Genomic DNA, 22,911 nt, shown 5'->3' with positions numbered 1-22,911 from the left:
CTGGACAGTGTTTTTTTAAGCCTTGAGTTCAGCATTTTGGCCGTTGCCAAATTGGTTTTTAGCCATCACCGCGGACATTTTGATATGGGAACAAAATGTTACAGTTAACTTTCGTGAACTGAAAACACACAAATGACAGGGTTAAACGCTGTGGTAGCCACCTGTCAATCACAAAGTAGCCCCGCCCTGAAGCATACCCTGCTTAATAGGGTTAGTAGGGTCATTTTCTCAAAGCCTTCTATACTATTGGATTGCTGTTACCGTGTTATCATCTTTTTTTGTATCTTACGATATCACACTACTGTAGCCAGTCTGTAGTCACTACCAAACTACAGACTACCTTGATGCTGCCATGCAAACCCATTTGACCAGTAACATCAAAAACATTATCAGAGCAGGTTTATTGTATGTTTGGTGACCCCATGTCTACAAGTACGGTCACATCAAAGTCCATGAAAAGAGCCGATCAAGCTGTACATTTTCACATCCTAACAGGTACAAGAACTCCGACAGGAACAGAAGATTCAGAGAGATGCCAATCACTCGCAGTGTGTCCATGCCCACACAGTGCTGGAAGACGTGTAATCAGTTAAGTGGGAACAGCTGAGTGGGTGTGCCGAGGACACATTGCATCGGTGACCCCTACCAAGGGGTTCAGAGATGATTTCTGGGTTAGGAAGTACGAGAATTCTTCCACACAAAATAATGCCCTTTTTTTCTCTCTCCAATATGTGACTGGTTTCATCGGCAGAAATGAAAGCGCTATTGCAAGAGACATAAATGTCAGTTGAAAGACCATGTACTTTGTTCTTTAGCTGTAGGAACAGATACAAAAAAAGGCAGGCTGGATAACAGAAATCCAATGGAGACGCAGCTATGTGGTCTTTTAATACTCCACCCACAGAGAACAAGGCCTCTACCCTCTCTTTTTAGACTGTTTCTACTAATTAGAGTAGTTAATTAGGACAAGCTGTAGAACTGGATAAAGACTCTTCCTAGAAGCGATGAATTGAGGGTTGATTTCCTTGAAAGATGCAGCGTTTAATTCTAAGTAAGTTTCTTGACACTGGGCCCTGTGAAACGTATTAAATAGAAATAAGACCTAAAATTGAGTTTGGAAAGCTTTAATATTTTCATCTGACAGCGGCGTTATGCAAGGATGACAGGCTAATTACACTTGACTCTTTGTCAAATCATTAAATGGCACATCATTTTTCTGCAAAGAGTGAAAGAGTCTGCACAACTTCAGCAGAAGTGCGCTGAAGACAAAAATAAAGATGATTATAAACGCCCATCATAGGCATGGCTTGGTCGCCTTTTACATCTTCATTTTATTGTCACTTTAGGCCCGAACAGATGCACTGTTGCAGGTACTTAGCTGTGGACTCAGATGCAGGTCTATGAGTGACTCATCCTCCCTCATGCTTAAATGATATATAAGTATTTGAATTTTGAGACTAATGGGCAAAGTGATAGTAGGCTGTCCACCCTTCCTCAAAATGGTCCTTTAGTTAATGAGGAAAAATTAGTGCTCCATTGGGCTGGATCCACACTAATATCTAACCTTGCTTTCCTTCATTCCACACAGCTACTAGGCAATTATCATTACAAACAAGACAACATACAATCATACAATCAACTATGAAAAGAGTAAAATTGTTTTGTGAAATACTAGGTGATTTGTTTTTGGAGAAATGAGTTAAAATCTCAAATGTCAGCTGCAACTGCAGTAACCTGCTTCACCAAATCTTCATCTTTATCATCAAAAATAAGACTTAAAGTTGAATTTGGTATCTTCTTTAAAAAAAATAAACAATTGTAGAACATTTGCTGAAACCTTCACTATCCTGACAATACAACACAAGATGGATAAACTGTCCTCTGACTCTTTTTAGTGCTCCTAAAGGTATTTTCAAGATTCCACCCTGCCCAAAGGAAAAACAACCAATCAGAGCTGAGGAGTCTGTATAACGCAGCTGCCAATCACAGCGCGCAAAGCTCGTGAATTCTGACCAAACTGTAAAACTAAGAAGCGCTGAGCGAATATGAATCAAAATGCTGTAACTGTTTTGCCTATTTCTCTGCTCAAATGTTTTCAGAAACATGTTTTAGTGGACTGTTTAGCTAATGAGAACGTTTGCTACGGTCGATGGAAGTCTTGCAAATCTTTTTTGTGGATTCTTGCACTGAAATGTTGATCAGGCAAAATTGAAATTTTCTCATGTACTATACTCAGGAAAAGAAGACTTAGAAAATAAAATACACGTTTTTACTCTTTTTTCTGCAGCTTTAATCACTAATTTTAATCCAAATCGAATCCAAATCAACAACCTGCCTTATTAATTCTTGTTTTGATATAGAAAAGACATATATGTCGAAAATCCTCAAAGGAGATGATCCATGCTGGAAAAAGTGTGAAGGATTCATATTGAATTGTCATGTTGTTTTATAAAAACAAGGCTTTTAGGTCGGAATTTTCAGAGCCTGCTTGATGGAGATGACTGCTGCACAGTTTCTCTAACAGGGGGAGTTTGATATTACACGCTGCAATAAATGTAACATTCTAGTTTAGCAAATGTTCTGATTGCTGTCACTGTAACTAAGTGCAGTGTTAAAAAATGCAAAGACAGTAAACACGGATCACTCAGGGGCAAGCAAGAAGTGGCTCTAATGCGATATTACCCTTTCAGCATTTTTTCTTGTCAGTAATCTAGGCTTCTTTTAGTATACCAAATTTATAAAAACATTTTTTTACATGCAGTTACAATATGCAATTCTCGTATTCTGATCCAAGTGGGCTGCCGGAAAAGAATAAGCAGTGTTGAGCAGCCGTTCTTGTATCAGTAGGTAGTGAAACAAGTGGCAGTAAAAAATGGCAAGAGACCTGTGTGAAACAAATCATGCACAGCTTTTAAAAAATGGCTTTGAAAGTGAACAGACCGCCAGTAGGAAGAAAATAATAATAATTGCTGAGCGGGAAGGTAGAAAGCAAGCACATTGCATGGAAATTGTAAAAGAATTTGATATGAGCTTGGCTGACGAGCAGCGAGCCCAACAGAGGCAGCGCATCAGGAAGCTTAGCCTTAACGATGCACGTGGGTTGCGCGGTGGAAACTGGGGCGAAAAGAAAAGAGTCTTGCCTCTTTTCCAAGGTAATGTAATTGCTATATTGGTGATCTAACACCCTCATTAAGCATGGATCAAACGGCGGTGCAGAAAGCAGCGGCACGGAACGAGAGTGTGAAACAGACAGGATTAGCAGGATGAGAGAGATGTTCTCTCAAGCGCAGTGCATGTTTGAAGTCTCCCACATGGCTAATTGTCGACTGAAGACACTAGCATTGAGAAGTTCAGCCTCCCTACTGAATTACAGATAGCTCGCTTGCCCTTGGCTCGTCTCCCAGTGTTTGTGTTGATTTTTTTTCGGAGCAATTAACAATCTGACACCATGACCTTGCATTGTGGAAAGAAGGGAGACAGCAGGGAGATAGGGAGATACTGCCTCATACCTTAAGAAATAGCTCCCACCGTGCAGTGACACAGGACAAGTTAGTAACAGCACGGTTGACTTTTTTTTACATTTTTTGAACAACAATGTGTGCAATGTGTGCTTTTTGATTTCAGAGTGTTACATCATGGCCTTTGACTGACACATAAGCATCACATTTCAGTAGCAAAGCCTGCTATGAAAGGCATCCAACGAACCCTACAAAATGCTTTCTTATATCCTACATCTTTGACGGATCTGCGGAAAAATTATAATAACAAGCTAAAATCCGCACTGTGGATATAAATAGAGTAAGCAATTACAGTTTGTAAGTGCTGGTACATGCCTTCGTTTGAGGCACTCAACGGGCTCAATAGCACCATTTGCTTCCAGGATCAACAACACACAATTACGTGTTTGTTTCCTGATAAGCAACCTTGTGTCCTTGTGAATAACTGCTTTGATCAAGATGTACGAGAGACAAAAGTAGCATGATGTTATTCCGATACAAAAAGTCATAGGGAGGAGGTTGGGGTGGTCAGTTTTGCGTAAATAGCATTGTCAGTGTCACTAAACCATACCAAACACATCTAATACATTTTTTTTTAACTATGAAGGCAATCCTAGTTGTTTCTGTTGCAATTAGTTTGCCTAACATCTATATTGTATGTCACCTGACCCAGCAGATGGTTTTGTTACCCAGAACCAGGCGAAGGTAACGTTGTTCGAGAATTTTTGCTTGGTGGCATGTCATCAGCATGAGTACAAGCATTAGTGCTACTGCTAGCATGTAGTTAGCTATTCATAGTAGAATGGTATCTAGCATTCCCCATGTTTGATTATTCAATTATTAATATAATTGGTGATTGATTTTCTTTCGACCAACTTTTTGATCAATCTACAATTTGTTTAAACACAACAGATACAATTTGTTTTTTTTTTTTCCTTTTGAGGGATAACCCTGTAAAGGCCTTTACCCATAGCGGGCATGATGAATAAATAACACGAAAATGCTCATCAAAGCTAATCATACCGGCAGCTATGGGAATTTGCATCAGTTGTAAAAAGTTTTCAATAAAAGGTTTGAGTAGATTTGCGCTGGCAGAGGACCAACTACCAGATTCCTGTTGGTCCAGAGCAGCGTCTGGCAGTCTGTTTCCATTTTGTTGGACAACATAATCTACTTACTGAATAAGTCTGCTCCGCAAGTGATTGGTTGATATATAATAAGATCACGTTTTTACCACGTAATATATTCATATTCATGTCAAAATACATTGGAATTTTTTTTATTTTCGTTCAAATTAATTGTACTAAAAAAAAAAATGTTTGTCAAGGCTGTAAGAGCAAATGCAAGGTCAAAGTTCAGCACATGCTCCATGAATAATGTAGCATGGTTAGCAGGGAGGTGCAAGGTGTTTGAGTAATTTCTCTCTATGCTGTAGCAAGTAATAATTGTGACTGCTATGACAACAACATCAGCACTGTAAGACCTATTGAATAAGTTGGCTAAAGGGCAGCAGGAGAAGTAGGTGTCATACAATTTGTCTAGGTTACGCATCAGATGTCAGGGTTTCTCAAAAATAGGCACAACATTAATTAATTCAGAGCTGGCTTTATACAGTGTGACATTATAGCAAGTGAATGAGATTCTAGTTTGGAAAAGGTCGTCAGCAGTAACAAAGGAAGGGCTGAGGAGGTAGAGTCAAGAGAGGGAAAAAAGCATGTCCTGCCAGCAGAAATGAGTTTCGGGACTTTTCAGGACAAGGTGGGTAAGATGAGACGCTACTGAGTCATTTAAGGGTAGAACTGCTAGGAGACGCATGCCTGGCATATCACCAAAGCATTTTAAAAGAAGAAGATTCAGCAACTCTGTATCACTTACTGACTCGGGTTCAGAACACCAAAGGGTGCAGGATACAACAAATGAGCGGATCTGGATGGATGGTGCAGGAGGTCATAGGGTGATGATATGAGTTGACACATAGAAATTGCACAAAATGTATAAAAAAATGAGAGCAAGAAGAAAGGAATTGTGTAAAAAAAAATAAAAAATGGCAGCATGTGTTAACTAGTAGTGTGGCCAGGTTACAAGATGGAATTCAGAATTTTTTTGTTGCAAAGAATGGAAAAGTGATGTTCTGATACATGAAAAGGAGACATGAGTGGCACGGACTCAAGATCAGGTCAAATCCACTGGCCGCATCGAGAGCACGACCAGAAAGGAAAAAGATCAAAAGATGATGGCCGGCTGTGGCGTAGTGGAGAGCAAGGTAGTTCTCCAATCAGAGGATCAGTGGTTTGATACCCGGCTTCGGCAGTCGATGTGTCCTTGGGCAAGACACTTAACCCCCGAATGGTGTGGACTGGATGTTGCATGAATGTTACCTTGCATGGTAGCCTGTCATCAGTGTGTGAATGGGTGAATGATATGTAATATACTACTGATTGTAAGTCGCTTTGGATAAAAACGTCTGCTAAATGACTGTAATGTAATGTAATGTAATGATGGGAATGAAGTGATACAAATAATCCTCTCTGTGGGAATGTTGAAGTGACATAGGAAAATGAGGATTGGCAATTCACAAGAAAGGCTACAGAACATGCACCCATGTCAGAGGTTGGACCTGGGGGGCTCATAAAGGACAATCATGTGAAGAGGTCCACGGTGAAATGATAGAAAAGGTATGACTGATACACAGGAGGGGAATAAGCAATTCCCACTCAGAAGAGATGAACAGGCCCTGAGCCCCCACAGCCTCAAGCCTGAAGGAGAGGCAGCTGGGGGATTCGAGGTGGCAGAGAGCGCAAGTGCAGGTGCTGCTGCTCCTTCTTGCCGAGTGATTTATGTCCACACAAAAGCAACAGAATGTAAGAACAAGATCAGAGCACATTCTGAGATGAACTCAGGACTTTGTGGGCGGCTGACTGATAGTTCCCGTCTCTCCCCTCCACAATGTTTTAGGGACGAGTCAGAGGGACAGATAAGGCCGGAGAGAGAATGCATTTTCAAGGATATATCTCAAGACACAAAATGGAGGAGAGAAAAGGGAGAGAAAAGGAAGCTGGGCCTTCACTCGCTTCTCCTCCATATGTTCACACAAAAAGTTTAAACTCTTTACACGCAATATGGCTACATAAAGGCTGTAGCTGTACAGGACCGGAGGCCGACATGCTACAGTATTGACAGTTACAATCCCCTACAGGTGTATTGAATTAATTAGGAAATTGCAGAAAGCAGAGGAGGAGAGGCACACATAAGGTTGACAACTGGGAGCCCATACTTCTGATCTACTCCTCGTGTATGCCTTGCATAGGAATTTTAACTGGATGACAGGTCTGTCAATAACTTTACCATATGCTAAATCTAACACCGCCTGCTTAATTGTTAAAAATATAAAAGACATTAATGTTACTATTTTTAACAATGTATTTCTCTGTTGCAGTGTTAAAAAAGAAGACAAAAAAGGTGAAAATGTGGAATACTGCAATACAACACATGTTGGCAACACCGTAGTGCTCCCTATTGTATCTTGTTTTCCTGTTTTTCAGAAATTATTGATGCTTTGATTAGCTTTCTTCACATGCATTTTTATTGATATTTACAGAATGTTATCAACACACCCCACCTTCTTAAGACCTGATTTACATCACCTGTGTGTGCCAGCTTCCCTCCTGTAGGCATAGCTTAGAGAGATGGTAAATCAGAATTAATGAACCTACTGGAGATCATGTGATTTAACTGCTGTTCGTGAGACTGTGTCAGCTTTCTATTGGGAGCCTTACCATGTTGGCAATATATTTCTTCTTTACTATGTACTTTAGTATAGAGAATGGCTCACTTCACTCACTCTCCTCTTTATCAATTTCATTTAATAGCTTGGTCTATTCCAGTTTGCCGTTAATGATGTAACAAAAACTCTTTGCTTTCCTTCTGGCTCTTATTTTTTTGTTGCCAAATCCTATACACTTATAAATCACAGATATTTCCAGTACCTTCCTGATTTCTCGAGTTTTTACACTCTGCTGGTTCTGCGATGTTGATTTGGCCCTTGCCCCTCTTAGTATGGGTTAATTCCTGCTTTATTTTGCTCACAGATAAAAGATAAAGGAGCAAGCTAAATTGCCAAGTTCAATCAAGTCAAGTTAAAAGGCTAATGATAGACAAAATTATTTCAATGGTGAATTTGAGGCTTGCTTCTAGCTTACACTGATGGAGAGGCTGCAAGATAGTTGGTGTGGGATCCCTTAGAGAGAAAGTGGAATGGGGTTGGGAGGGTACCTTTTTATAGATACTGTTTATATGAGCAATATGAGTGTGAAATTATTCCGATCCAACGGGCAGGGGGCATTGGGAATGAAAATGAGTGTTGTGAATGACAATCGGCTATTTATCCCTTGTGACTTGACACAGAGGAAGGCTTTTTTGTTTGCCTTCACCAAGTTGGACACTATCCCCTCCTCCATATACGGATCCCAAGTGCAAAAGCTTTCAATGTCTGTCTAATATCATATAACCGTTAACATTAACATTTCTCTACCAAACAATGGTAACATATGCTTGATGATGTTTGTTTTTTTGAACACACTGTAATCCAGGAGTCCATATGAATTACTATTTTCAAACTTGTATTAATTACAACCATCCTCATCTATCAAAATATATCAATATTAAATCCTTTTTTAGTGGTTGAGAATGGTAATCTTTATTGCAACTCATTATGCCTTATTCATATGGATATGATTCCTTCTGGCAGCTGTATCCTACTGCGGACTTTGCAAAAAATTTACATTATAGGGGGTGGTCACAAAAATATGAACACCTGTACAAGCTTATTAAATCCAAACCACCCCAACAGCAAATATGTAGTATGGGAATCTCTATTTTTTTGCAGGGATTGCAATAAACAAAAAGTAAATACATCCTATTTTTGAGGCATATTTATACTGGATTATGCATATTTTACCGATCATATCTAGCCTCTATATATTTAATGCATATTGCTGTCAGACTGTGCTCTATGTTTCAATCTGAAAAAAATTGTACACATTTATTTTGGCTTGACAGCATGGCGTGTTGAGTAAAAGACTCAAAAGATGCGTCAAAATGTGTTAATGTGAAAAGCACATAATGCAAATTGATGGTTGCTTGTACAAGGTACAGCCGTTGAAAATTAACTGCAGCATCCCCCCCCCCCCCCTTTCATCCATCCTACATTCAGAAATTCACACTAAACATAAAACAGCACTGTAGGCTGAAAGGAGGCACTCAAAGCATATATGGGAGAGGGCAGGGCAAATAACAACAAAATGGCAGCTGTGATTGGTGGTCCCTCTTCACAGAGTGAGAAACCTGCAAGTATAACATATTACCAGGCGACCTGCCTCCAGGAAAGCCAGACGGTCAGAAACAGAAATGGAAAATAATGTGAGGGTTAGAGTCCTCCTCCACCTTGCTGTTTAAACCTCTGCATTTATAGACATTCCTCCAGGGAGAACCTGCCAGAAATTCATGCGATGGAAATGCAGAGAGAATCTTGGAACTAGACTTAGTATGAGTGGGCTGGTAATGTAAAAATACATGTAGAGCTTCACCAAAATATGTCTTATGTCGCTTGCGTTACAGCTTTTAGTGGTGGGCTACCTTATTATCCAGGTGGGTTGAGCCCTTCCTATGCTGCCTGTTACAACTGTGCCGGTTAATCATTGATGATTAATACATTCCTCAAGAAGCTTTGGTTAGATATAGCTTAGGAAACCTGGATAAACTCAGCAGTAGAATAAAATGTTTCACCAAAAATGGTGTAGCACTGTGTAGCAGCTGAAAGCAAAAGCAAAAAAAGAAAAGTAGTATTCCCACATTGCTCTAGTCTGTAAATACTGTTTTGAGGAAATTCACTTGCCAGGGTACAAAACATTTCAAAGGATTCCCACTCCTTTTGGGAATATCAAACGCTACTTCTTTCTGTGTGTGTGTATGTCACAAAATGTGCATTTCTTTTCTGTCTTTGTGTGAGTTAAAGTGTGGATGGCCAGTGAAAGTATGCATTTCAGTTTGTGTGACTAATCAATTAAGGCAGTGAGTAACTTCAGCAAGTCAGTGTGAAAAGGAAGGAAACATATCAGAAAAACATGTGCCGTTTGGGGACTATGGGCATTAAGTAATTTCCATGTGTCATGAGCCATAGCTATGTCAAGAAAAGTGTTAAATCATCAGCTCGGGGGAGGCTCTATGCAGTGAGTCTCTTTTAGCATTCACATCCAGTGTCCAGAAGTGAATCTAACCACCATTCAGCTGTTGTCCCTGCACAATACTGCTCATCAAAGATTGTATAGTAATAGAGCAGACACACAAAGCACAAAGCCTGTGATACCCAAGCAAAAAAACAAGCAAACAAGTCCCTAAACAAGCACAAATGTCTCATCACAAACAGCATTGTTGAGGCTCAAGATTATGCATAGTAGTAAATGTAATCAGTCTCATTTATCTGTATGTCTGTAGAGTTTTTTTGCGGCAAAACAAACTCAGCAGAGATTAAGGTTTAAGCGAATATGCAAACAAGCTTCTGAAAACAGCCGATATCTTGTTATACACAAAGAGAGGCTAAACCACTTCTGTAATAATCCATGGGTACACAGTGTTTACCTAACGTGCTGTGTAGGGCTAAGTAATCGAGTGGCAGATTTATCATCTATCAAAGCAGTGTAAATAATTACCTCTGGTCGCCGCGCTGTGGACAGAGTTTTGTTTAGGAGGAGTGGCGGTGGTGTGGGTCATACCTCGCATTCTCGGGAGCCTGAGATGGTATAGGTGCAGGGTCCGGTTCCATTCACAAGCACATCCATGGCCTCAGAGTTGGTGGGCTTGTAGTCCACATAGTACTCCTGAAGTGGAGAGCTCAGGGTGCGCTCCGTCTCTCTAGCCTTCTTGCGGCGTTTGCGGGCTGCTGCCGAATGCTCCTGCAGCTGCTTGACACTGCTAGGATAGCGCTTCCAAGACACGTAGATTACCAACAGGATCATCGCAACAGATAGAAAAAGGGCAACGCTACCAGCCACAATCTTGTGGAAGGACACAGGCTCCAAGTCTTGCTCTGGGGGAAGTGCCACAGGTGGGGTAACGGCTGACAATGTGGGACCCCTGATAGATCCCTCTCCTCTCTTTCCAGAACCAGTAGGTGAAGCCAGAATGGCCGGGTGGCGTTCAGTCTGAACTGGGACTCTAGATGAGGTTGGAGGGATACTCACAGTGAGCGTTGTCGCTTGGTTTGATTGACAAACACCAAAAGCTTCGACAGCATCCATTACTTTCTCACCCTGGGCTTTCTTGGGGGAGGCGCAGATCATCGTGGTCTCCTTTGCCCCTCTGAAGTTTCTCAGCCAGGCCACCAGAGGACAGATGGCAGGGCCACAGTCCCATACATTCCCAGCTAAGCTTATCGTAGTCAAAGAGATCCAGGCATCAACAACCTCCTGGGAGACATTGGTCAGCTTGTTGGAGTCCAGATTGAGGGTCTGCAGGTTAGGTAGGCATTGGTAAACAACAGCATCCACTTCCATCAGATCATTTCCGGACAGATCTAGTTTTTGGATGGAGGCCCAGGTCCAGGTTAGGCCCTGGTTCATTGAGCGAATTCGATTCCACTGCAAGTAAAGTGCCCGCAGATTATAGAGGCGAGGGAAGTGAGAGAAATTGATCTTTGAGAACTGGTTATGCTCCAAATGCAGCTCAGTGAGCTTGACTAGGCCTGAAAATGCATTCCGAGTGATACTGCGCAAGCGGTTGTAACCCAGATCCAGGAACTCAAGATTTCTGCAATCTTGGAACAGGCGCACTGGGACGGTTTTTAGAGAATTCGAGCGTATGTGAAGGCTGAGAAGCTTCCGTAGGCCTTGGAACTGCCCAGGCTGCAAGGCTTGCAGCTTGTTGTACGACAGGTCCAGATTACGCAAATTGGGGACAGGGTGGAATGTGGTGTTGTGGAGGGACGTGATCTTATTGGAACTCAGGATCAGCTCTTTGAGCCTGCGGACTCCCTGAAAAGCCATTCCATCCACAGTGGCAATGTAATTGTGGTCCAAGTAGAGCCAGATGAGGTGGTTGAGGCCCACAAACTGGCCTGCACGAAGACTGGCGAGGCTGTTGTACCGTAAAGACAGGCCTTCACAGCCTCCTGAGAGGTTCTTAGGGACATCGCGAAAGGCGCTTGACTCACAATAGACAATTTTTCCATCACAGCGACAGCTCTTCGGGCACGGGCGCTCACTCAAAGATGGATTTGCCGCCAGCCAGACCTGCATCAGGAGTTGGACCACTAGCCAGCGACGCCGCAAAGCAGAGCCTACAGGAAGGGGAAGGGGGAGAGGAAAATGGCAAAGGAGAAAAAAAAGTTAAGCAGATGAGAAAGCCTAAACTAGAATTTATCATTTTCTTTTGGTAAACAAAGACATGTATAAAACTGAATAGCTTTTTTCCCCCTGATGTTTTTTTTATCTCAGAATAAAATGAGGATATATTTTAATAATCCAGACCTAAAAAGAGCAAAACATTTGCACTTTTGCAAACTCCTAATCCAGACCTGACTTTTTGCCTGTGAAAACATGAGGCCCAGCAAACTTGGCAGTTTTGCTTACAACTTGTGAAGAGCAGAGGCAGCATCAAATATAATGTTCCTTAACATTTAGATGGGTTTATTTTTATAATCAAGTAACAATTTTGTGTTTTAGCTCAATGTGACAATTATTTGTCAAAAGCATAAAAAAGCAAGGAAAAGTCACAAAACAATATTACACTGAGGTGTCCAAGTCAAGAAAAATATAGATAAAAGCTGGATGTGATGGCAGCACTTAATATTTAATTATATACTCATTGAGTTTGTAGACCTTTTTAACTGATACACATTTGCACATACTTCAGTAAACATATATATTATGACAAATAGCTTTTGTTCCATACGTCATACTCATAATGTATTTTGTATTGTTGGTAGTAAATATTGGTTTATATTTATAGCCAACATATTCAGAAAGTTGTTTTAGCTTTTTATAAGCTCAGACCTTATTTACTTATTTTGAAAGTTGTTAGCTTCATTTTGGGGTAAATTAACTATCTTTTTGAAATCCACTTGTGTTTCCTCATGCTTTCCAGCTTTGCACCTCACATTACAGAAAATAAGACTCTTCCATATCCTGATTGATGTGGAGTAGCCAGAATTTAACAATGAGGTCCACTTTTCAGGGTCACTTTTCAGAATTTTTTATCTTAAAAAATGGTTGTCCGTTCAATAATTCCAGTGTTAATTTTTTCCTTTTCTTGGAAACCTCCTGCTTCCACTCAACTGTCAAAGCAACGTTGTAATTCCACCTGTGAAATGTTCAGTCTCCAAGGTTGTAACATACATTGTTAACACCTCCCCCCACACAGACCCTTGTTCACCATCCCTACAACAGAACTGCTGACACCGAAGTCCAGTCACATCGCATTCTACAACTGAGGAAAATGTCCTTTACAGTTAGTCATCAACCCTGGTGCCTTCCAACCACCAGTGTCTTCAGCTACAGATCTGTCTACAACTCTCCACAGTGCGACTTTTATGTAGGTTGGGGCAAAGGAAGAGTAGCCTAATAAATGGACACTTCCTTAGCTTCCGTAGATGTAAGGGGAATTGTCATCCATATTAACCAAAGTACATCTCACAAACTTAGTTTTTGCTCTGAAATTAAAGTCTGAAAAACTTCTAGAAAACATCTTGTGACTGTGAATGATGACCATTTGAATTATTCAAATCCATGGATTAGGATCTTAAAAGGAAGTAAGATTCTGCAAATTCTTTGCTTATTTTTCAACTACATTTCCAATATTTTTAGGGACAGATGCTATGAGTTTCCAGTTTCAACAATCTGAATCCAGGGATCATATGACAGCTCGGTAAGTTTTATATAGCAATCAAATAAGAATGTTATCTCTGATACGGCCTGCTTTCATGGTGAATCTTAAGGTCTGATGACTAGCGGGTAGTCTGAAGGGACAGCAGTTTATCTGACACCAATTTGTTCCAAATGACAGTGGAAAAAAACATTATCAAGAGTAGGCCTACAGCATGCCTTGTTTGGACTCCGAGGATTCATGACTTGTGTCTACATTACATAATTACTTTGTTTTTACATCCTTCATTTTAAAGCAGTAGGAGCTGTTGTATACAAATTGATATATATATATATATATATATATATATATATATATATATTTGATGAATTGACAATTCTATTTGGTCATTAAGTGAGGCAATTTAATTTATTTTTAATTAACAAAAACATGTTATATTCAAATGCAGAGCAAAGTCCACATTGTGTGGACGCATTACCTCAAATTACATGCTCTTAGCTGTTTCGATTGATGTCATTTGCCCCACATGTTTACAATGAATACACACTGACAAACAGCAAAGGCAAAGCAACTTGCAATTTGCTCAATCATATCTTTATCTGTGTTTGTATTCAGTCATCCCATAAGCCATCATTGCACCAATGGCAGAGGCAGATAAGTCGTGAAAGGCAGCGTGTACAGAGCAAATTAACAGTCAAGAGCTGGTGGTTGTGTATACAATCCCGGAGGCGTTTTCAATTCAAAGCTCCAGCCAATTCATGTATTACCAAAACCTGAGCAGCACAGGTTCAGCATGAATCATCGATTGTGCTTTCCACTGGTGCAGATATAAAAAAATCACAATAAACCCTATGGAATTACACAACTCATCTGTGCTGCAGAAAACAACTAACTGAATGCCAAAATATGTCCTCGGAGAAATACTACTTTTCTATGATGTTCATTTCTTAATTGTGTGGATGTGTGTGTGTGTGTGTGTGTGTGTGTGTGTGTGTGTGTGTGTGTGTGTGTGTGTGTGTGTGTGTGTGTGTGTGTGTGTGTGTGTGTGTGTGTGTGTGTGTTTTTCTTGTCTTGTGGGAAAAATGTTCTGGTTAGACAGTCACATTGTAGGGCTCGCATTGCTTTTGGGGATAAATTGCATTCCCATTACGTAAATCATTCCATTTTAGGTTGAAGACTTGCTTTAAGGTTAGGGTATGGTTAGGGTTGGGGTCAGGGTAGGGGCTAGGACAAAGCAGGTAGCCGTTATGGTTATGGTCAGGGTAAGTCTCAAGGAAATATGGAGGAAGTATGTAAGTCAATCTAAAAGTGTTCCCTAAAAGTCATGGAAACACGATTGTGCGTGTATGTGTGTGTGTGTGTGTATGTGTGTGTGTGTGTGTGTGTGTGTGTGTGTGTGTGTGTGTGTGTGTGTGTGTGTGGGCCACTCAGATTCAAATACTATTTGAAAAGTGAAGAACAGTGGTCTGTAGCTCCCTGTGATATCACTCCTTGTTCTGAGGTGAGATAGAGTTGTTTCCATTAAAATCGTTCCCCTTTACAGAGCCACTAATGATGTGTCATTAAGATACATTGATTTCCCCTTGAGGGAGTGGTATGGGGGGATTCACTACTTATGTGTGTTTCTCAAGGCAATATCATCAAGTGTGGACTTTATTACCACTATTGCAGTGATATAAGATTAATTTGTCACAATGGAAGAAGTCCACACTTTAATTAGCTTAGAAAATGTACAATGTGTTGGCACGTGCCATGATGAATTTATCAACAAAAATATATGTGTAGCATTGACGATGAGCTAAAAAAACATGGAATAACCGGTGCGGCTGATGCAATAAGCGTTATTTGAATTTCTTCTTGTGTTTTCCGTAATCTTTGCAGGATTTGTCAGAAATAATTCCCTGACAGAGTGGCTGAGAGGCATCATGGAACATATGCTATCTAACATAGCCATTCCGCTCCTTGCCAAGCATCTGCTGATCCCATATGGGTATTGACTGAGAGTGTGACTGAGAGAGAGAGAGACACACACTTACTGTTTGTTTTCAGAGGAATCTTTCATCATTCCTTACAAATGGAGGGAACCATGGAACTGTACAGATAATTTGTGCTGGCTATTGATTATACCAGCAGATACATCAATCACGTTTCTTCATCTTGGATTCCAACAATTGTGATACATTCCGGTGAACATTGCAGAGACAAACACGGCGTATATCAGAGTGCAGTTTTTTTTTTTTTTTACCTAGCAGGTTTCTGAATGTAGCTTAAACTAATTTGCCAGCAACACTAGAAGGGAAAAAAGGTAGAAACGGCAGACGAATGCCAATATAGAACAATGCCTGTGTGTAATGTTCCATGTGCATTTTAAGCAATTCTAATAGACTGGGGACCAGAATGTGTGGGTTGTTAAACATGAAAGCATGCCTTTTATAAATTTGTTTGTCTCGCGCGTCCCAGGAGGCCGCAGAAACAGACCCCTATTGCTTTTATTTCCCATGTGCATAATGGGCTTGCTTTATTAGAAGTGACTCCGCCATCTCTTTCAGATTGAGCCTGCCTCACAAGACACCTCTCCCCCCCTCACTGACACTGTATGTGGTTTAATGAGCGCTCCGTGTGCTAATGCCTCTGTAAGCCATATCCTTCCCTACTCTCCTCTAATCTTATTCACAAAGGGGCACAAGTCACCCTCTGAGCTGTCATTCGTGGGGTTTTTGTCTCTATTACCTCTTACCTGATGCACCTCTCACCATTACTGTTCTTATACAGGATCTACTTAGATGAATAATTTCTACCTCATTCTGTTATCTGTCCTTTTTAAAATATGGTAGTTATTCACGTCCTTGAACCACACAGCCGTCATGCTGTTGCTGTAATGTGAAGTCTATTCTTTATGCATGTAGAACCATCTCTGCGGCCCTTTCACTTCTCTTGCTGATTTCCATTTTCGCCCTCTAAACCTCTTTGTTCCTTGCTTTGATCAGATCCAGATTTTAGGACGAACACTTGTCTTAGATCTGTGATTCTCGTTTTTATTCGTCACCCTCTGCGGTTTATCCGTCTAGATCTAATAAGAATGGACAAGTCGTAGCTTAAGTTTGTCCAAAGGCATGTGCGTAACGCTTAGTTATGTAGCAGACAGCCCTGCTGTCCTCAGCACAGGAAGATAGCTGTTTTCTGCCTCTCAACCCTAACATACGGAGAGAGTGAGTGCACTTTACTGCTGACCTAAAATAAAACCAAATGTAGCTTAATAACTTGGCAAATGGACTCGCTAACTGGTGCACTTTGAGTGCACACAAGTGGCCCATTGCTATCTGCTGCTTGTCATTGACAAAACGGCTACCAGCCTCAGCCTTGCCTGCACATAAAGGCTGGACAAGAGCCGAACACACAGGGAAGGACGTCCCTGGACCAGCCTAAGCCATCCTATTAGTCTCCAATTATCTTTGAGATGATAGCAAGGCCTGCCAAGTTAGGCCCATTTCAGCAGTGGTTTGGAAACATTGTCCTGGTGTGCCCGTCTTGTATTTGTAGCACTGATGAGGGTAGAATATGGATAAGCACTGCAGGGAGTATTGTCATGAATACTGTGCACACACACATACACATATGGCCAACCGACCTTTACCCTTCACTGAACCGCGGTGGAGAAAGCCTCGTGCCCTTTCTGAACTCTGCTCTGGCTTCCACTTATCATTATGGTTACTGTGACAACGCATCATAATGCTACGTCTGCCAAAGTTACACAACTGAAATTACAGTGGGGACAATCTAGGCTTGTTTGGGTTGGCAATCAGACCGTATATTAATGATTTTTTTTCCTATGCCGATATTCGAGCGATTTTCACTAACTTACCATCTGACCTAAAGTAAATATCTATAATCTGCGCCATACTGTGCATAAAGAGATGTGTTTGCTGGAGCCCGCTGAGCGTCATTAATAAGCATGGGTGATAAGTTAATTTTAAAGCCTAAATTACAAACCAGTTTGCCGTCTCTTACCCATCGATCTCCATATGCCTGCTAACCAAAACTTTGCTCTGAGGTCCTTAAGAATAGTTTACGTTAGGGAAGTGATTTGGATTGAGATATTTAGATAATATAATGATGTTTTACGGAACAAGGACGTGGGACTATGCCCAGATGCCCAGGTTTTTAAAAAAGGAACTTGTTTTTATAATTGAGGAGACATTACTATTAAACTATTATTATTTTCAAAGTTTACATGTTTTACACCAATGTCCATACTCTTTTATTAATGTATATCTATATTATCTATAGGTACAGTACAATTTTGTAGGTCTAGTTCAATAAACACGGCCTCGGCCTTCGACTGGACTCAGTGGGTGAATGGGCGCTAGTGATTGGAGGAGAGGGCGGAGCCCTTGTGAGTTGGAACCATAGACTCTATATAAGAAGTGGACATAATTGCCATCGCCATCTTGATTTTAGTTGCAGTTAAGCATCATATTATTGAGTTAGGTTCAAGAAAAGATTGTGGTTTGGGTTAAATTATAAGTAACAATAAGTGGAAGTTACGTGACAAATAAATCAATGTTGACTTATCGTTCCACATGGGGCACGAACAGCTCTCCTGGATCAGGGACTGGTTTGGATTTTGCTCACCTTTAGCATCTAGGTAGAACCCATATTATCCCCAAACACAAGATGCTACATTGTTTTTGAAACAAAGACAGTCTTCCATGCTGGAATTTCACTGGAGTGCTGTGGCATAACACCCTCTCCTACTCCGCACCCTGGCAATTAGATTGGCTATTGGTGATTTAAGGTAACACAAATTGGATGATGTGAAAATAGAAATTATCACCCAACCCTTATACCATCCAGTTTGGAGAACAAAAGGTAAATGTACAGGTAAATAAACAGCAACCAGGCGACAGCTTTCCTCCTGCTCAGAGCTCAATACAAACAAGGTTTTAACCTCATATGTCACTGCAAAGGTTGTGCTTTGTTTTATTCTATCATGTCATCCTCTAATAGATAAGATACCTAGCAAAAACCAGTGTTAGGATAAGCATGTATATGGTAGATTATCAATGCTGGATCCAAAGCTCTTCACAAACTATTAATATTTTTTTCTTTCAAAATAAGCAAATGTAAATAACCAATAATGTTGATCTCCTCCCCTTGACCTGCTTCACCATGGCATTTCAACAATGCTACCTGTTGGATGCTCGGGGGCCAGCAGAAGGTCATCTGTTGCCTAGAACAAAGAATTCTGCGAGTTAGCAGACGAGCCACTGTCGCCACTGACACAACAGAAACATTGCATCTGTTTTATTTTTATTTTTTTATTATGCAGTCATTCATGTGGAATGTCATTCAGGCCTTTGCATTCATCCTAAAGCTGCCTCTCTGGCTGGGGCTTTTTTTTTTTTTTTTTTTTTTTTTTAAATCCTTACCCTACTGTTCTCCTCCTGCAAGGCAGATCTCTAATGATATGGCCCATGAAACATAAGTGCATTGCATGCTGCTAATGAAGAGCATCGCAGTCAGCAACACTGGCGGATGACGGAGATTACAGCGACGCATAATCATGAAATAATTGTGGGCAACAGCATGAGGGCCGTGCGGATGGTGAAAGTAGCGCTTTCGGGGGCTTGCCTGTGCACCTGGACATGAAATGCGTTTGGACACCATATCGCTGCACGCCAACTATGCAGTGTTTTTTTGTGTTTTTTTTCTCCCTTCTGACATGTCTCTGGTATTACATTAAGGAACGGGGCCCATAAACTAGACCCCTATGATCAACAATATATGCTTTCTTTGCAGCACACATAAATTACGTCTGAGCTCCCACCGGCCCGTACTGTATTATGGCTTTCTGCGCTTTTGTAGCTTATATTGATGTGGTGCAGTAACCCGCCGTGGGTCGATACATCATGCGGGTTCGCAATTAATGGCACAGCACCACCAGTGAACTTGGCCATCTGTATACCAGTTAAGGATGGCTGAGGAGATTAGGGGCTACCCCAGACAATGATATCCGACCGAGAGAAAAAAACAATGATGGATGAGAAACAGGACGGAGATAATAATGGTTAATTGTCATTATGTATAACTGCGAATAAGATGGGGGGGGGGGGGGGGGGGACACACACACACACACAGACGTGCAAACAACATGATGCATTGCTGAAGGAGTGGGTTGTTATACGCACACACACACACACACACACACACACACACACACACACACACACACACAACACACACACACACAGACGCAGAGTATGGATTTATGGATGGACGCGCAGTTTTCTGCTGGATTTTGGAGTCTCCTTTCTGTGCCAGGTGCAGAACAGGACGGCTTTCTCTGAATGAGAATCAGCCCCCCCCCCCCAAAAAAAAAAAAATGAAAAAAAAAAAACCTGCACGATCCCCCGCGCCGTCATCCCGCAAGAGTTTCGGGGGAGGTGTCAGTACCGTGTCTGAAGCTGGACAATGGGCTTCCGTGCGCACAGATTAAGCCCCAAATCAATGATTATGCAGGGCCACGCTTTATAAAGTTGACTGGCTTCCAGAATTCGCCGTGATTAGCATTTCAGTCCACGCCAATGAGCCAGCGACTCTAACTAGTCAAGAGGGGGTATTGGGGGGGGGGGAGGATGGGGGGAGATAGATCTCATTTAAGACAGACAGGCTTATTTGGTTTGCTTGCGATCTTTTGAACCAAATCTTTAAGCGCCCCACCCGTTGTGAAATACAAAATACAAGTATAGGCTCTAATAAACCATATACCGCCAAGAAATGGAGGATTAAAAAAAAAAAAAAAAAAAAAAAAAAAAACCCACATTGCAGCTCTGCGACTAACAGGCTACAGCACAGGCTTCAGCCACATCCTTCAAGCTCCCCGAACCACTTCACAAAAGATACCAAAAAACCCCCGTTGTAGACATTACAACAGTGCATTTAACAAAAAAAAAATGATACAAAATTGTTGATGCACCCAATCTGATTCAACCCAGGTTCCGCTCGGGAGAGACACATCGACGTCCTCCTGGTGTATTATGAGAAAAAGGAGGACAGCTAGAGAATTTTTTTTAAAAACACGCTATCTAAAAGATGGCAACATAAACAGAACTCACCCATATCCGCGTCTCTGTCAGCTCCAGCCTACAGGTTTTTTTTTTTTTTTTTTTTAATGGCTTCTGGTGCGCGACATCCGAGTCCGCATGACGCGCTCTCCCACAGACAGGTACCGTCCTAATCCACCAGACCCGGTCTCTCCGCGCAGCCGCCGACTTCCAAAGCGCACCTGCCCCTTTCTACTCTCCCGGAACCTGCTTGTGCTCAACGGTTTAAGTTGTGCATCTATAACCGTGCAGCCGGACCGGGGCGAATGTCATTTACTTTCCAACTCCAGATTTTAAAAAAAGGGGGTAACACAAATATATTTAAGGTTTCAAAACTCCCCCCATCCACGTCTTCGCAGCGGGAGAATCGCTCTCTCTTTCTTTTTTTTTTTTTTTTTTTTTTTTTTTTTTTTTTTTTTTTTTTTTTTTTTTTTTTTTTTTTTTTTCAAGTTACAGCCAAAAAGAGTGCTGCAGTAGGCGCAGACAATAACGGAGCCACGTCCAAGTGATGCATGTCAGTCTTACACGAAAAATCCGAGAAAATCCTGTGGCAAAAAAACTTCACAAATCGGGTGGCATGGTGCGCACACACACACACACACACACACACACACACACACACACACACACACACACACACACACACACAAAAAAACAAAAAAAACAATGAGACGTTATTTTCCAAAAGATGCAAGCAGCCCTTAGATTCCTCAACCGAGCGAACCCCCGGCGTCTCTTTCCTCGAGGATGCTCAGTCGGATCCGCGCATGGCGCACAGAGGGGGAAAGTAACGGTCGGCGCTGTCCACAAGTCTCTGCGAAACCGCCGTGAAAGGAGTCACGCTGAACAATTAAACATCCAAAATATCCATCATGTTCTTTGTCCAAATCCTCCTTTCGGTCTCGTCGCCGCCGCCGCTCGGTTCGGAATGCAGGCGCGTGACGCCGTGGGGTTTAATCGCGTCCGAGTGCCAACGCAACTTTGTCAGGCAGAATCGGAATGAATGCCCTCTTCTGGCGAGACCGCGACCCGTGAACTCGTCCGAGGGTGCCGTCGCGAGTTGCAATGTCGTGGGTGGCACGATATTTAGGGGGAGGGTGCTAGCCACGGACGACACCGACATGAATCCCCCCTCATCACAGGGGGAATATAAACCAAATATCACAAGAGAGCCCTTCATTATGAACTTATAAGTGGGTTTTTTTAAAATAAATGTTCCCAAAATCCAGTGTATGTGCATGTACGAAATTAATTTGTATATAATAAGGACTTAAGCTAAATTTCATATTCAGGAAATGATTACTAATTAAGTGTGTGCGTGCGTGCGTGCGTGCGTGTGCTCTTATATATTTGTGAGGATCATTTTCGGGTGTTAGATCTTCAGATTGATGTTTGTTTGAGGGTTGTGAAATAGGTTCAAGGTTAAATGAGGGTTTAGAAGGTTAGATTAAGGTTTTGTGGTTATTGTGGTTACGTTTGTGGGGTTAAAATCGATGACATGCAATGTGTTGTGAGGGTTCCTCACAAGTACAGACATGCATGGACCGGCGTGTGTGAGAAGGAGGTCCATTGTGAAGGTAACCCACATACTGTGAACCAATACAAACGACTGCAGGACGCTGTCCGTGGTGCTGAAATGGTGTGCTACTGAATACATGCTGATTCTGGGAACTGCCCAGGGATTCTGCTTCCTAGTTTCTAACAGTAACAGGTTCTAAGGGAGGACCGGAACCAGAAGCCGTAAACAGAATTCTACTTAACATTCAGTACCAGCCCGCATTGGAAATGCAAACGGTACTTAATCGACAGAGGCCTCTCTGCATCACCCCCAACTGCCTTTTTAGAGCTTGGGTGTATTTAAGGAAGGAACGGGCAGCTGAATTGTTAATGTGAATTGCATCTGCACTGGGTTACTGATCTATGTTGCCCTCTTCTTTCTGACTTGAACACAACTGGCCTCCTACTGGCATCCATGCATCCATATCATCTATAAATAACTCCTAAGAAAGGAATTATTTGATTACATTTGTTTTATATTTGTTTATTCTGGCAGATGTCCTGGTACTTCACTTTGGTTTTTAAATTTACATTTTTAATATAAGTTTCTTTTCCCCCCGGAGGAAAAAAAAAAAGGTACAACTGGGAGCCCCCCCCAAAAACTAGTGTCTAGTGTATCTCTCTCTCTCTCTCTCTCTCTCTCTCTCTCTCTCTCTCTCTCTCTACATATAGGCTTACTTGATATGAGATATATGTATTATCGAGTATATACTGTACATACAGAAGTTTAAACTCTCCGGAGAAAAAGAAAAAGTCAAACTGGGAGCCAACTTCAAAATGAAATGCCACTTACTGAAGTGATGATTTAATATTCTCAATGCACCAACAGTAACAAACGGAACTTGCTACTCCAGTATATTTTGCAGCTAATGCAGAAA

At 41.5% G+C, this 22,911-nt stretch overlaps 1 protein-coding gene across 1 annotated transcript in view; it reads right to left on the bottom strand.

The window, feature by feature from the left end:
• Nucleotides 1-22,911, bottom strand: part of LOC129102766 (leucine-rich repeat transmembrane neuronal protein 4) — a 244,795-nt gene that overhangs the window by 84,094 nt on the left and 137,790 nt on the right. Inside the window, exon 4 of the mRNA XM_054613035.1 lies at nt 10,268-11,829. Within this exon, the coding sequence (XP_054469010.1) occupies nt 10,268-11,829 (1,562 nt within the window). The remainder of the gene's footprint in view (nt 1-10,267; nt 11,830-22,911) is intronic.

Source organism: Anoplopoma fimbria, chromosome 14 (assembly GCF_027596085.1).
Source record: "Anoplopoma fimbria isolate UVic2021 breed Golden Eagle Sablefish chromosome 14, Afim_UVic_2022, whole genome shotgun sequence".
NCBI classification, from domain to species: Eukaryota; Metazoa; Chordata; class Actinopteri; order Perciformes; family Anoplopomatidae; genus Anoplopoma; species Anoplopoma fimbria.
This window is presented reverse-complemented; position numbering and strand designations above follow the sequence as displayed.